Source organism: Gavialis gangeticus, unplaced genomic scaffold (assembly GCF_001723915.1).
Source record: "Gavialis gangeticus isolate Ggan-Ray unplaced genomic scaffold, GavGan_comp1, whole genome shotgun sequence".
NCBI lineage: Eukaryota > Metazoa > Chordata > Crocodylia > Gavialidae > Gavialis > Gavialis gangeticus.
The window spans coordinates 48580431-48597557 of NW_017729006.1; the positions used below are offsets into that span (position 1 = coordinate 48580431).

Here is a 17127-nt window from a genome sequence, read left to right on the forward strand (position 1 = left end):
TAAGGTCTGTTTTCCTGACCTCTGATCATGCGCGTGGCTCTTCTCTGGACTCTCTCAAGCTTCTCCACATCCTTTTTGAATTGTGGAGCCCAAAACTGGATGCAGTACTCCAGCTGCGGCCTCACGAAGGCCGAGTACAAGGAGAGAATGACGTCCCGGGATTTGCTTGAGAAGTATCTATGGATGCAAGCCAGGGTTTTGTTTGCTTTACTATTTTGATTGGGTTTTGCTCCAAACCTTGATACTTTTCAAAGGAAATGGCAATCTGAGCTACTGCAACTATGGAGCAATCCTTTATTATTGCAGAGCTTCTGTTTAATTTGAGTCTGCCTGGTCTGCTACAGAAATAGTGACATATGCACACCAGTTTTTTTAACATTTAAGAAATATTTGATATCTCACTGGACATCCCAATTATCAGTAGTTTTTCTGATATTATAACACATATTCATCTACATATTTACAAGGATGATATGTATTGCTATCCCATTTTAGAGATGGACAAACTTAGTTATATGGGAGCCATGCTAACTTCCCAAATTCATGAAGCGGATCAATACAAGAACCATAAATAGGACGAAGGTCGTACTAACTCCCAGTAGTATAACAGCTATATTGGAAGTAATTGTTTTGCCTTAATTTCTTTTGGAAGGGATACAAAAACCATAGTAGAAGCAATAAATTATTGCTGTGGTAGGCATGGAAATTCCTTTTCTTCATCACCAGCTCATAGAGGAGATTTTTGATACACAAGTGCCTCCAGTCCTACAGTCAGATGTTTAAATCAGCATGTGCATTTTTACATGCTTGTATTCTTTGTGCTTTGATATCAGTGTTCAAAAATAAGATCTGGATGTCCTACTAATGTGTTTGAAAATGAGGCTTCCCATCTTCAATACTGACCTGTTTAATTATTAAAACATTCAAAAGAAAGCAAGACAGCCTTTTAAATTGTCTTTCTATGACACTTTTCCACACTGCAACACAGAAAATTCTGGATTCTGAAAATAAAGCTACATTTAAAAAATATTATACTAATTTACCATATATGAAATGCATTTAGGATATACAAGATAGGGCAAAGTTAAATACCTAAGCAGGGAGAACAATATAGATTCGGATTTGCAATAGTGAAACACTGAAAACTGAAAGTACAGGATGAAGCCATCAAGGGCCAGATTCTATTCCACCTATTAGATGTGTAAGTAGATTTAAGCACCTAACTGCAATTCTCTTTCAGCCTGCTCAAGTCTCTGAAAAACAGTTCATGTAAAAGGTGAGTCAGTCCTGCTCCTCTTCACTGCTTTTTTGTGACTCAGTCTTAAGGGTCAAATGGTGGTGTGTTACACAAGTAGATGTATTAACGGGATTTTAGGACTTATACAGTGGGGAACAGAATTACCCTCAGTGTTCAAGCCCATGTAAATGCCTGATAACTGGAACAGAAACTGGCCCCAGGAGACTTAGCAGCTCCTTACCTTTACTATCAGTAAAGTTCCGTATACTGAGGATATCATTAAGATCCTGATAGTGGTTCTGCTTAATATATGTGGTCTTCTCAGGTGTATCCTGAAGCTGCATTGTGACCTCTTCTAAATCTTTATCCAGCTGTAAAACAAATACAAAACATAAGAGACCTGTAGAGTAGGAATCATTAAAAACTCAAGTCACTGCTTAGACTACTAGACAGCAAGCTTTGCAATGCTGAATTTTATTAGCATTTCTATACTACTTACCAAAGCCAGGCTGAAATGCAGTTCTCACAGAACTCTACATAGACAATAATACTGCTATTTGCAAAAAGCAACAGGCACAATAAAATCTGGCCCCAAGAGCTTGATTTTCTATTTCACCTATGAACTGAGTATTTCCACATAAATGGAATTTGAGGAACTTAAAATCACAGAATCATAGAAAAATAGGGCTGGGAGGGACCTCCAGAGGCCACCTAGTACAATCTCCTACTCAAGGCAGGAACATCTCTATCCACACCATCCCATACGTGCGCCTGTCTAATCTATTCCTAAAACTACACAATAACCCTGTTGCATAACTATAAGGCACATAGCCCAAAGGCATGAAGAACATCCTAGCCTGTTGCAAGTTGTTAAATACGCTCAAGAAATCTAAGGAAGAGAACCATGTCCCACACTGCAGAGGAAGGCAAAAGCCCCCATATAGTCTGTACCAATTTGACTGTGGGGTAAAATTCCTTCCTGACTCCAAATGCAGTAACTGGTCTGACTCTCAGCAGTAGGGCAACACCCTCTAAGCAAACACCTCCTGGTTTCGGTTCCAGCAGTATAGTATTTACAAGAACAAAATATTTCTTGCAGACATGACTAACAATCTCATTAATGACTAGCAGCTACTATACTGCAACAACTTGGTTAAATTCTCCTTACTGTGAAAATCTACATAGTAGCTATAGCCACCAAGAGTTAGATTCTATTACACCTATTAGGTGTGTAAATGGAATTGAACACCTATGTTGAGTCCTATGCCACCCTGTTCAAGTCTCTGAAAAACAGTTAATGGAAAAAGTGGTGATGCCTCTTCCTTCTCCTTGCTGCTTTTTTTTCACTCAGTCTTACAGGTCAGCTGATGGTATGCTACAAAGGCAGATGCATGAATGAATTTTCAGGACTTGAACAATGTGGAATAGAATCACACACAGCCATCTAAGCAAAGATTTCTCACCACTGACACGACTAGAAGAAATTAAAGGAAAAGAATACTATTTTGATATGTTCATAATACAGAGGCAAAGAATAGCCTCCCCAAAGGGCTAAATTGTGCCTACGAGATATAGACCTCAATAGGACCCAGAGCAAGGACTGTATTGAGTTACCCCTGGTTCTCAGGGAGCTCTTGGGTGCACCTACATATTCAAGGTATCCAGGTCATAGTCATATTGGTCTAGAGGAAAAGGCAATCAGGACTCGTAGTAGAGATGATATCTTTTAAGAGACCAACAAGATTTTTGCAAAAAAAAATCTTTAATTGTAAGCTTCCAGGCACAAGCACCCTTCATCAGGCATTGGAGAAAAGCTTATAAAAGTTCTCCTGGGTGTTGTCTAATAAAAGATATCAACTCCACTATGAGTCCTGATTGCCTTCTACATGTTCAATTAATTTGAAGCAATAAACACTGGCACATATTGTGCCACAGTTTATTGCTCCCAGGTGCCGTGTTTGAATATGTGCCTGGGACTGCAGCATATACAGGAGGCCCGGAGGGGTCAACCTGCCAGACCAGGGCTGCTACAACTCAGCGGAACGTGCTGTGGAGGAGCTGTTTGGGGCATGAGGATGCTCCAGTGCGAAGCTAGCTGACAGGCAACCCCCATACTGAAGCACCTTTGTGCCCCAGCCAGCCCTGTCATCTACATGTGCATTGCTGTCTATGAAAAACTCTGCAGCAGGACAGTCCTTGTATTTACAAGCACTAACCTGTGTCAGAGTTTATTAGTTTACTGTGGCCTAGTAGGGCCGAATGCGTAGATGCTGAGACATTTACTGCAGAGCTAGTAGTTTACTGTGGAGCTCTGCAGTTAACACTTCGTGTGGATATGCTCATTGTGCACAAGTGACAGGGATCATCTGGCCCCCAGATCACATCTGTTCCCAGGGGGAAATAATGAATTCAAGTGCGAATTAAATTTTACCATATTTACTTGAATCTAAGATGACCCTAAATTTAAGATGACTCTCTCCCCCCCGCAATAATTAGATTCTATGCATGGAAAATTTATAAATGTGTTATAATTTTCCACGTATAGCATCTAATTATGGGAGGGTTGTCTTTAATTCATTCTTTTCACTGCTGCAAGGGGGCAAGCAGCGGAGGGGATGGGGGGCAGGTGGTATAGGGAGGTCAAGCAGCTTGCCCTATCTTTATGCCTGCCCCCCTACCATCCTGCTCCCTTGCAGCTTCGGGCTCCCCTTCCCCCCACTTTTGTCCCCACTTTCTCCCCAGTCTTTGCTCCCACCTTCCCCCTCAGCCTATTCTCTCCCTCTTCCCCCCAGCTTCTTCTTCACTGACAGGCTCTGTCCCTATTCCAGCCCAGCACCCCATAGCAGACATGTAGGCTGTGCACCACTGCTATGGGGACAGGCTGAGACTGTACTAAGTGCCCCAGGCTGCAGCGTGCATACAGCCTGCCAGCACAGAGCAAAAGTATGGGTGGGGGGAGAGGGACAGGCAGGGCAGCAGAGGCTCCATGGCGGGGAGTAGATGAGTAGAACAGGCTACAGGGGGGAGATGGCAGGGTGCAGAGGCACAGGGGCTTGGGGAGATGGGATGGGACAGGCAGCAGCTCTGGCTATGGCCCAGACCCCACGTAGCTGCTACAGCTTGAGCCACAGCAGCCACCTGCCCCTGGTATTGCTTTTGTACTCAATTCTAAGATGAGGGGCTCCCCACCCCATGTTAAATGGGGAAAAATACCCTTGTCTCAGAATCAGGTAAATACAGTATATTTCTTCCTTATAACTTTTGGATGGAAAAATTCTATAAAGGCAATCTAGGAAATAGCTACATCCTTTATTAGAATGAGCCTCAAACCCTTCACACACTGGAACGTGTTATTGTTCATAGCAGGTTTGTATATCTAATTACATGTATTTGTATAAAGTCTGAACAGAAAACATTTCCACTCTTGGACTTCTTTCCAAGAATCAATATGATTTCAACAGGACTTGATTCTATTCAGTTAATAGGTAATGGTTCTTTCTAAATTCACTCGCTATAACATGGCCTCCTCAAACTTTGGGCAACAGACCTAAAAGATGATGTTCTAATGCAGATGGAATTTCGATATAACCTTGGGATGAAGATTTGTCTTCGTGACAAATTATGGAGGGTTTCACTCGCCCTCGACTTGCCTTCACAGTACCTTAAACCAGAGGCCTAACAAGGCAGATGTGCACTCAGTTGCAACACATGGAGGCAGCAGCTGTTGCCTAGTTGCATAGTTTTGGTGTCATGTGGAGGTTACAGTGCAGCAACACATCTCCTGGGGTTTCCAATTTTTGCCAACTGTTAGCCAAATTTCTTTTCTTACAGCAGTGGCTTTCAAACTACCTGAACCCTTTTGTACCACTTCTTTTGTAGCAGAACTCCAACTCCTATCCTGTGAGCTGACATGGAGCCAAGTGACCTGCCCCAACAATGGCAGAACACTGCCTCCTGGCCCACTCTGCCACTATCCCCAGAGCTCTTTGCTGAAGCCCAGATGACCTATTGCAGAAGCCCAGGGCTCTGCAGAACACAGTTTGAAAACCACCTTAGAACACAGGCTAAAATTAAGCATATTATGTGTTCCAAAAGATGAATACGCTTAAGATCCATATGGCTTTATGGTTAGGTAAATCATTCTGTCCCGTGCATAGAACAGTACATCTGCTCTAGCAGCATATACATACCTCTGTGATTTTCATTCTCAAGCGGTGGTTTTCTGACTGCAGCCCTTCTAGCCGAGACGTGCTGGCCTGATTGACGCTGGTGACTGATGTTGATGTTTTTGAGTCTTCTTTCTTTTGATTCTGAGTGAACTGGAATCGTCTGTTCTGCGTGGCTGCATCTGGATTTGTCCTCAGTGTGATTAGCTGCAAAGTTTGAAAGCTGTAAGAAATTCTGTACAGGGTTTTATTTTTATGTAAATGTATTCTGTGCCCCAAAATCATAGAAGATACAATTAAAGAGCAACTCCTGGATTTTGAAGTACAGTCCTCAGCAAAGTAGGAATACATTGTACATTCCATGTGCAGTAGTTAGCCAATTTCTGTAAGGCTACTCTGCTATTTTTTTCCAATTTTAAACTGTAATTTATCAACTCTCATTTTTTCCTTCATTTATGTTTTCATCCTTCAGAGCAATACAATCCACTTAAAAATCACAATTCTATCCCTGAGCATGGAGGGGCCCCAGAGAGAGAGGGAGAGGGAGAGACAGAGAAAGATGTGCTAACTTAATAAGCACAGGGAAGTTTCATTGCTCTTAAGCATAACAGAGACAGAGGCCTTGAAAGCAGGGGTAGGGAGTAACCCCAGAGTGTGCTTGGAGAGTGTGGAGCAGGGCATATATTCTGGCAGCAGCCTCAAAAGCAATGTAAACAAGCCTACAGATTCAGCTGACCAAGCAAAGTGGTAAACTCTGCCTCATTTGAAAGTCATTGCAGTAATACTGGATATCTTGCTTTAAAGATATGCTCCAGTTCATCTAAATACTGGCTTAGAAGGAAAAAAATCAATAGGTGGCATCTGCTATCTGTGCTAGAACAAAGACCAGGCTAGATCACCTTAATGGAATGGACCCTTCTAGCCTCAAAAATCTACAAGACCAGTCCTCTCTTTCTTTGCCCATTTTTACATCAAAGTGAATGCCAAGTGGGTGTAATATGCTGTCAGATTAGAAAGGTCATATTTCAAATCGACCTACTTCTTATTTTGCTCTGGTGTAAAGCATTAGGTCTGTGGGTTTTCTTGTTTTTTTTTTTTTTCTTGAAGGGCTGGAGCTGGCCCAGGTGGGGTGCACATGCAGGAACTGGGGGAGTGAGGGGAGGTGTTGGGGGCTCATGCAGAGCCTCCCATGCAGAGTGGGGCAGTGGGGGGGGTGGCAGGAATCACCCCCCACCTGGCAGCACATGCTGAATTGGGGCTTTTTTTTTTAACAAGTGCCGGGAGCTGGGGCGGGTGAGGCAGCCATTCCCAGGCTGGGAGAGGGGTGGGGGATGGGCCTGCCTGATTCGGAGATTCAGCTGAATTGAATCGGGACCGTGATTTGAATCACCGAATCAAATCGCTGTCCCCCGAATCGGCCGAACCCGAATCCAAAGCGAATAGGCCTTCGCACAGGCCTATTATAGTTCAGGTCCCTGCTTGCACATGTGCTTGCCAATGCTGGAAGCTGTGGAAGAAATGCAATGTAAGTTGGGGTGTGGGGAGGCTGGGTGGGATTGGGGGTGCCAGCAGGTCTGCAGGGAGGTTGGCAGGTCTGGGGGGAGGTTTTGGCAGGGGTGTGGGAGGCTGGTGGGTCCTAAGTCTAATGTATGTGGGCAGTGCCAGATTTAGACACAACCTAAGAAAGCTACAGCTTAGGGCCTCACATTATGAGGGGCTTCTAAATACAAAAAACCCCCAAACAAACAGTAAAACCTCACAAATCTAGCATGCTTGGGACTGACCATGTGCCGGAAATTTGAAAATTCCAGTTTTTTGAAACCGGCACTGCAGCCAGTTGCGAAGCTGGGTGAGGTGGGGGGATAGTGGCAGCCAGTCCTGGAGCACCAGCCACGTGCAGAGCAGCAGCGTGGGGTGCTTAATGGAGGTGGCAGCACCTGCGTGCAAGCTTCCCCTGGTCCTGCCGCCCCCCCGCCAGTCCCTATCCCCCCAACCAGAAGTCTCTTCCTGCCACGGCTTTCAGGCTGCTCCAGTACCATGTGGCTGCATCGCCAGACTGCAGGAGCATGGGGCCGGGAGCGTGTGTGTATGTCTGTGTGTGTGTGTATGTGAGAGAGAGAGAGACTATGTGCGTGAGACTGTGTGTGTGTGTGTGAGAGAGACTGTATGAGAGAGAGATTGTGTGTGCTGATCTCTGTAATTGCCCTTGTGTTGCTGTAGATTAGACGTTTTCATATATGCTAATTAAGAAATCATAAAGTATTTTAACTTGATAGTATTTCATAATGCAAATAGGCTTATTGCAAGATATATGTTTTAGTTAGATTATTAGTTTTTTGTTGCAACTTTGCCTGTGTATATATATGCAGATATAAAGCTTTAATATTTCTATTTTCATTGTCATTTCTGTTAGAACAATACACGTTTTTTGGTAATGCTATGGGGCCTTTTAAGCTTGACATAGTTTAGGGCCCCAGCATGTCATAATCCGGCCCTGTCTGTGGGGACTGTATGTGTGACACAATATAAACATAATGGATGGCATTTGCTGTATCAAAGAACTTACAGCCTAGGAGGCAAAATGCAGGAGGTGGAAAAGAAAAAAAAAGACTATGGGAACAAGGTAACAAACACACCTAGTATGTACAGTTTGTAGAAATGTAGTAGCAGTGATCAAAGCTCTCTGCCCACCTAGCCATGCTCAAGTTGAAGTGTCCTGGATGCATTATGGAAGAAATGAGTTCTTAAGAGGGACTAGAAAAAGGGCAAAGTGTGGCAGCATAATAGACTTTGACCACGGGCTTAACAGTACAATAATAGGTTAGTTAGATCAGCAGTTCTCAATCTTTTTAGGTTCCAGGTACCCCTCATTAGGCTCAAGGAGCCCCTTGAAAAATTCCAGCTCTTAACTTTCACTCATTTTTTACTACAGTAAGAATAACAGGTTGATTCTTCTGTTGCAAAAAAACTCAGAAAGGCCACAGCAGGGCAGAATGTGTTTGACACTATAGATTCCTATGTGGAATCTCTGGGTTTACTTTTTGAATCTTGTGTAGGTGTTTCAGAAGCATCAGGTGTTAGCAACTAATGTAGGCATGATCCCAGACTCCAAGTACCAATACGTTAAATTTCTGCTAAAAATCCTTAAGAAACCAGGAATTTCTGAGTTACTAATAAGACTCACTCTCTGCCCTCTATGAGCACCTTATCATTTTTAACATTTTCATAATGTTCCCGTGGAGCAAAAAAGTTTTGATATAGCCATTTTACAGATTGGGAAACTGAGGAGAGACTGAGTCACAGGCCTAAAGTCTCACAATAAGCCCGTGGCAGACAAGAGAACTCGATCAGGTCTGTGAGTCCCCAGTAAGCACCCCCACCACTGATCTAACCTTCCTCCTTTACAGTCCCCAGGGCTAAGTGCAGACAGTCAAAATCCTAAGGCTAAATCAATTCAAACTAGGCAGCATCCTCTTAGCTGCATAGACTGAACTGATAACCAACTGAACTGATATTCAGTTTTTAATTAGGAAAGGCAGGGGGAGGTCTGCACTGACCCAGGCCAGTAGGCAGGGGATGTGTGAGCACATCTCCCAGCCTGCTGGCCATTGCCAGCCCAGCCAAGCATCCCCAAATCTCTGGTGTCCTCCCATGGGAGAGAGGGTGCTGGCCCACCTCGGTAGAGCCTCCCTCTCAGGAGATTGCCTCCTGCCTGGGTTTCTCAGCTCAGGCAGCCCTGGGGAGCTGAGGGGGATTCTCCTCCTCCCCCTTCCCAGCTGATGATTGCTTCAGCTGCAGTCACAGGAGCAAGGGAAAAGAAGTTCTCTCAGCCAGGTGCCTGTCCCTGCAGCCCAGCATAGGGGCACTGGGGAGCTCCTGTCCTGGGGACACTGAAGCAATCAGCAGCTGGGAGGGGAGAGGTCTGCCATGATCAGAAAAGCCAGCACCACAGGGGCTTGCCCTCCCCCCACGTTCTGTGTAGATCCTGGGTACGGGGGGTTGGGGGGGGGCTGGGGGGTCTGTTCTCCTGCCCCTGTCCCTATGGGCTGATGGACACAGGCAGAAAGCAGGCTAAGGAGTAGACAGGCAAGGCAGTTCCTGCTCCACTGGGTGGGCAGCATGGTCCAGGACTGCAAAGCATCCTGAGATGCTGGGGGGCTGTGACTTAACTTGAACCAGGAAGAGATCTGGGACTGAAGTTCCCTAAACTGGTTTGACCTAAATCAGTTAAGTCTGATACTACATTGTAGAAACTATAGAAATCATAGAAATGAAAGGCTGGTGGGGACCTCGAAAGATCATCGAGTCCAACCCCCCTCTGCTCTGGGCAGGAATACTGCTGAGATCAAATGATCCCAGCAAGGTGTCTGTCCAGTCTCCTCTTGAAGACGTCCAAGGCTGGGGACTGCACCACCTCCTTGGGAAGTCTATTCCAGATTCTGGTCACCCTTACCATAAAGAAGTCCTTTCTTACATCCAACCTGAAACCTCCCTCTAACAGTTTATGGCCATTGCTCCTTATCTTCCCCTGGGGTGTCCTAGTGAACAGTTTTTCTCCCAGCTCCCAATATTCACCCCTTACATACTTCTAGATGGCCACAAATTCCCTGCTCAGTCTTCTCTTCCCCAGAGTGAATAGTCCCAGATCCCTTAGTCTTTCCTCATAAGGTTTGTCCTCCAGGCCCTTAATCATTCTTGTAGCCCTTCTCTGGACCCTTTCACGATTCTCAATGTCTTTTTTGAAGTACGGTGCCCAGAACTGGACACAGTACTCCAGCTGGGGTCTCACCATCACTGAGTGAAGAGGAAGTATCACTTCCTTAGCCCTGCTTGCGATGCATCGACTAATGTATCACAAGCTTATCTTAAACTGAACTTCTGTGCTGTTACAGGTTTAAACTAGTTTCTGATCACTTAAACCAGTTTATGTGTAGCTTCTGTCCCTAGCCCAAAAGAATGAACCACACAGTTTATCTATACCAGGGCAGTGGCAGGTCCTGGGAGCATTGGGCTGAGGATATCCCATCCACCCACCTCCACAGGCATGCTTCAGAACTGAAAGTTCACAGTAAGGCTGCTCTGGACTCCAGCACTCTTGAGTCTTCAGCCTCTGGTAGGTCTGCAAGTGGATGCTGGGAAGAAATCCAGAGGAGCTTTTTTGGCAAACTTCTGGCTCAGACTGTCACTGAGCTCAGGTTGGATGTTGTGGACTCAGTCCTAGGATCTGCAGGGTATACTGTCACCCATCTTTCGAAATTACAGACTCAAACCTTTTTCTCTCTTTCTTGGGCTTAGAGAGTTAGAGAGACAGTGTGCGCATTACAAATGTATATATTCAAATTCTTGCAAATTTGATTTATGCATTCCAGTTTTTCCAAAATCTTATGGAACTTTGCTGTTCACACATTTCAGGGATAACAAATTACAGATTGAATTGATTTAACATTTGCACATATCCTTCTTGCTTGTTGCAAAAATGTACTTAACATAGAATTGTCCTAAAAAAGAAAATAAAAATTGAAGAATCAGCATACAACTTACCTTAGGTACAAACACAAGGCAGAGTGTAATGGTACTGCAGAATATAATGACTAAAGCGACAATACAAAACTGAACATTGGGCTGATCTCGAGTGAGGAATGAAACTGCTGCACCAATAATACACATTATCCCCACATTGTATACACTCATCCCGATGTATTTGCTGTCATTCAAAGCAGGAATGCTGACGTTTCGAGTCTCCCATGCTAAGAAACAGCCAAATAACTGTAATGGTAAAAAGAAGGAAAGGTTAAAGAAATAACAAAGTTTATATAAAGCAACTTCTTATAAGCTGTTATATACTTTAGTTAGCTTTCTTCTACAAGCAATTAAAAAGGCTGATGTCAGCAATATACTAAAAGAAGAATCAGACATTTGTTTTTACATATCTCACGTCATCTAATTCAAACTCTATTATTTTACTGTCAGTACCTCAAGAAAACAGATTAACAATAGCAATTTGTTTCTCTACAGACACATGTGAAAACTATATTTATACTCTTTAATCAGTAGAGATGGGACAACTTCCCCAAAGTTTAGAAGTGTTCATTAAAGATAAACCATTTCTGCCTTCATTCAAGACTTTCAGTAGAACCTAAATATGGGGAGCCAAGGTATTTTTCTTCCCCACAAGTACCAGCAATACATAGCAGTTGAGTGCTCTCTTATTATCACTTCTATTAATAAACAGCAGTGCTCAGTTAGATCCTGTGCTGCCATTCAGAACTCAATAGCTGGAAACAACTACTGTAAAAAGCAGAGTACCAGTTCTGTGAACACAACTATGGCTTCTTTTATTATAGAGGGAGCTGGTAATGGCCTCTGTATTTAGGTGGCCTAACATAAATATTCTTATGATCCCTTTTTTGAGATGTTCTAACACTTTCTTTGTTGCTGTAGCCTTTGAACTTCACAGGGGGAAAGCTTTCAAGTTAAAGAAATGCCTTTTCTTTGTCCCATTAAATTCTGTTAGACTTTGCCTCAGATATAAGCTCCTGAAAATCACCTTTTCCTTTTGCATTAACCTTCCTCAGGAAAATTCTGACAACATAGAAAAGCAAAGTGACTATGGATATTATAAATGTCTGGGCCCATGTCATGGCTTATGCAAGAACAGCAGCCCAAATTCAGAGGAATCTGTGGGAGTAGGTACTTTCTCTGGAACTGCCAGCAGGAGAACTGGACTGTGTTTCCATTAAAGACCCCCCAGATCTTAGCCTATGGCTCTCATAGCCAAATCCCTCTTTGAGGGTATCACATGGCCACAGAGAGGGATAAGAAGAAGAAAGGGAAAGGGAAAGAGACATAGGTTAAGTTCTCAACCAAGGGGCACAAGTGACCTTGTGCCTCCCTTCCCTCTAGGCTAGTAGCCATCTTCAGCTACTTTCATTTTTTGTTATGTAAGTTTTAAGTGCCTTCATTCCCTTCCTCTTCCCCCCTTTTCAACTGAAGATTTGGTTATTTTGACTTTGACAATTAAGGGCTTTCCCCCAGGAATTACCTCCCACTTATGAGACTTGATTATTGCTACCTGCAACCTGTGCTTAGGTCTCTGAAGGAGCAGGGTTTAATTTAAGGCATGAACCTTCAAGAAACCCAGGGATTTAGGATTTTTTTTTAAAATTAAGCTGGAAATGCAATAGCTTTCAATAGTTCCTAAAGGAACTTTAGCACAGTGTGAGGATAGTAAGAAGGCTGCAGAGCATATAGCTCAGAGCTCAAATCTGGATGCTGAGTTGCTTCTCTTTTACTCTGTTCCAGGGTGAAACTTATTGCATTTGTTTATTGCATCAGTTAAAATGAAGTTTAAAACATCTGTTTATTTTTTTAATCCAGCTTTCATTTTCATTATTCATGGGCCAAATATATACTTGAGGTAAAACTTTCAACAATTTAAATGAGGGATAAATTGAGCCCGCTATTGTATGGCTGAAGCTGTGTGTCATATGCAGTTTTTTATTGCTTCTGAAGTGTGTATTAATAAATCAGCACTGCAAGAAGAAATTTCATTTAACAATCTTAGATTCTGATGGCATTCTGCATGAGTGGGGGGAGAAAGAGAAAGACTATAGCATGGGCTGTATAGCAGCACAGTATCAGCCAGGGTTTCTAATCTGCACTGTGGGCAAATAACTGGTGATGCCACTTTCTGGGGTGCAGACCCAGACTACCAGTTCTGGGTCTGTCAGTACCAGTTACCTCCCTTCAACAGCCATCTCAGCTGGTTGATGTATAGGCATAAAGATTGGAGTAGAGGTCCTACCTGCTCTCCACTTTTTCCTCCCCATTCTCCACTCCTGCATCTGTTGGGACTATCTGAGTTGCTTTCCTACATTCCCACCAAGTGCCAACACTAACATTTTGGCCTGCCTAGACACAACACTCAGAAGGAATAAGGAAAACTTTCAGTCTCAGTTAGAATCTAGTCCTAAGCAAATATGGAATAGACTCGAGTCTGATTTATAAACTGCCAATAAGAATATATAAGAATTTCACAAAATATAATAAAAATATTCAGAGCTCAAAATAGGAGTAATGAAAATGGAGGTGGTAGATTCTTCACTGTGAGAATGGGCTGCCACTCAGGCTGTCACAGTGTTGGAACAGAAGTTGCTTTGCTTAAAAATATAGAAGACAGAATGTCCTTAATACCTAACATCCTTTTCAGAGAAACACCACGCACTAGAATCACTGGGGTTTTAGTTTATTTCAATAGCATATTTTCTGGTTCTGTTTAGCAAATGTCCATGATAATCTCTCTGGATAACTGTATCTTCCTCCTATAGACTTTGGCTGATAGAGTTATTTAGAGCCTGGAAGTTTCTTACATAGAGAAAACAGGGTTCTTGGTTGGATATGGTAAAATATATTACTCAATGCACATTCATACATTTGAAGAGCTCAAATGTATAAATGTAAGGGTGAACATAGGAACTGCCATAATGGGTCCATCAAGCGCATAATCCTGTCTTCAACCGTGGTCAGCACCAGTTGCTTCAGAGGGAAGAGTAATCAGCCTCACGTCAGTACATCTAATAGTTAGGGACTGGGTTATGCTCAGGAACATGGCATTTTATAGTCCTTCTTCAGTTTTTGTTGTTATTATTTAAGATGTCTGTGTATATTCTTGTTATCCTTCTAAATGTCCAGCCTCTTTTTGAACCTTGCTAAGTTCTGAGCCTGAACAGCCTCCTATGGCAGTGAGTTTCACAGTCAAACTATTCTGTGCATGAAAATACAATTATTTTAGCAGTTTAGAATTTGCCGTTTTATAATTTAATTGCAGGCCCCTGTCCCTTTTGTTTTCTTCTGCTGGGTTATAGTATCAGGAGAGCGCACAATCTGTTCTCCCTTCTCTGTACCATTCTTTGTTATATATACTTTTCTCATGTCCCTCCTAAGTTAAACAATGCTATTCTTGTCAGTCTCTGTTCATATGAGTTTTACTAGGCTATCAATCATTTGCGTCACCCTTTTGATATGCCCTAATTCTGTAATATTCTCTCTAAGATTGGGTGAACAGTACTGCCTGGAATATTTTAGGGGTACCCACGAGATTGATTTATAAAACAGCATTGTAATATTCTCCTTATTTTTTCCACCCATTTATTATGTATTATGTATGCATTGCTTTGTTATGTTGGGTGCACTTTGAGCAGAGGTTTTCTATAGGTCCCTTTCTTGAGCTGAGACAGACTGCTGTAAGGTGCATGACTACTTTTCTTTCTTCCTCCAGTGTGCATTACATTATACTTTTGACATTATACATTACACTTCATTTCTCATCATGCTTCCAGCTTAACTAACTTGCTGAAGAACTTAAGGAGCTTTTAAGAACTCTTAAATTCTTCACAACTCCCTCTGGTCCTGACTAATCTAAATAAATTGGTGTCATTTGTAAGTTTTTCAATCTCATTTTCTCCCTGCCCTTTTGAGATCATTAGTAAACACTAGGGCTGTACGAAGCTTCAGTCCCTGATTTGATTTGGTAAAGATTCAGCCTGATTCAGTGGCTGAATCTCCAAATCTGAATCAAATCAGGGGACCCTTTAATTTCTCTGAATTGTATCGGAACCCTCCAAATCGATTCGGAAAGATTTGGACAGATTCAGAGATTCGGACATAGACACAGCTTTAAATGTTTCTTCTACATACCTCTAGGTAGCTGGGGCTCTGAACGCTGTAGTGCTGAGGCAGATGCAGCGTCCTACAGAAGCACGGGGGGCTCACCTGCATGCTCGGCAGCAGACCCAGAAGTTGACCAGAAGCACTTCTGGTCCACTTCCTGGTTCACTGGGGAGCGTGCAAGGGGAGAACCTCCCTGGGTCCCTGCACCTCCCTGGCTCAGCGACTGGTGTCTCCTGGGTCTGGGGGGGCACCCAGGGTCCCTTTGTGTCTGATTGCCGAGCTGGAGGGGTTAGGTGGGGGGCCCCCCAGTGCGCTCCCTGGCAGACCCATAAGTGGACTGGAAGTACTTCCGGTCCACTTCTGGGTTTGCTGCTGAGCATACTGGAGAGCCCCTGCCATGCTCCTATGGGATGATCCATGTGCCCCAGCACTGAAGCAGTCATGAGCCTTAAGGTACATAGAAAAAAGCTTTGAAAGCTGTGCTTGTGTCCGAATTGCTGATTCACCAAATCAGCATCGAATCTTCAAATTTGGATTCGGACGAATTGAATCAGGGACAGTAATCCAAATCAACAGATTGAATCACTCACTGTCCCTGATTCGGGTTGAATCTGAATCAAATAGGGCCCGTTTTGCACAGCTCTAGTAAATATATTAAAAAACAGCAAGTGAGGTATTCAGTGGGGTTCCCCAGGGGTCTGTCTTGGGTCTGGTATTGTTTAACATCCTTGTTAATGATTTGGGCAAGAGGACTGCGTGCATGCTTAGTAAATTTGTGGATGACACCAAGCTGGTTGGAGATACAAACACTGTGGAGGGTCCAGGACTAGGATCCAGAATAACGTGGATAAACCAGAGAAATGATCCAAAAACAATCAGATGAAATTCAACAAGTACAAGTAAAAAGTCTTACACTTGGGATGGAATAACTATGTACAAATACAAACTGAGAAATGACTGGTTAAGCTGTGGTACTACAGAGAAGGATCTGGGGGTTACAGTGAACCATAAAATTAATATGAACCAAGAATGTGCTCTTATTCCCCAAAAAGCCAACAACATACTGGGCTGTTATAAACAGCAGTGTTGCTTGCATATCAAACAAAGTGATTCTTCTGCTTTATTTGGCATTCGCGAGTCCTCACCTGGAGTACTGTGTCCAGTTTTGGGCCCTACACATCAAGAAAGATATGGACAGATTGGAAAGAGTCTAGTGCAAAGCAACAAAAATGATTAGAGGCCTGGAAAGCATGAGTTATGAGGAAAGACTGAAAGCACTAGGGCTATTGAAGGCTGAGGTAGCATTTGATAACCAGGGATCCTGGGGTTTTTTTATTTAAAAAAAAATCTCTAATTTTTGGTTGAAAACAAGTAACCCTAAATCCATGTTTTTCCATGATTAAAATGAAACACTACTATATAGAATCATGGAAAAAATGTGGATTTTAAGCTACTTTTTTAAATCTTAAAATTGGGGATTTTTTTAATCAGAGAAAACCAGGATCCTTGCTGATAACAGTCTTCAAATACCCAGAGGGTGGTTATAAAGAGGATAGAGACAGACTATTCTCTGAGGCAACACAGGACAGGACTAGGAGCAATGGTCTCAAATTTCAGCAGAAGAAATTTAGACTGGATATTAGGAAAGACTTTCTCAATACGAGGGTTGTTAAGCATAAGAACAGGCTACTCAGAGAGGCTGTAGAATCTTTGTCCTCGGAAATTGTTAATAGCAAGGTAGACAAACACTTGACTGGGATGATTTCATTGGGATGATCCTGCCTGTAGCAGGTGGTTGGACTAAATGACCTCCTGATGTCTTGGTAAGCCCTACATTTCTATGAACATGAAACCTCACACAGAATTTTAAGGAAATTTCTGTCTTCTTATTAGCTTTTAATTCATGGCAATTCCTTGTCTTTAACCCTCCGATTACTCAGTTTCTTTACTAGCATCGTGCATGGGACTTTTTCACAGATTTTTTGAGAGTCAATTCATTTTCCTTTATCTGCTACTTATATGTTTAAATAATTTGAAGAAGTGATGACTGATGTG

The 17127-nt window shown here is 42.9% G+C and overlaps 1 protein-coding gene across 1 annotated transcript in view; it reads right to left on the bottom strand.

The window, feature by feature from the left end:
* The window catches only part of GABBR2 (gamma-aminobutyric acid type B receptor subunit 2), a 1245145-nt gene that overhangs the window by 29648 nt on the left and 1198370 nt on the right, over positions 1-17127 (bottom strand). Inside the window, exons 15-17 of the mRNA XM_019509192.1 lie at positions 10945-11169; positions 5428-5610; positions 1479-1608 (exon numbers count right to left, since the gene is read on the bottom strand). Of these exons, the coding sequence (XP_019364737.1) occupies positions 1479-1608; positions 5428-5610; positions 10945-11169 (538 nt within the window). The remainder of the gene's footprint in view (positions 1-1478; positions 1609-5427; positions 5611-10944; positions 11170-17127) is intronic.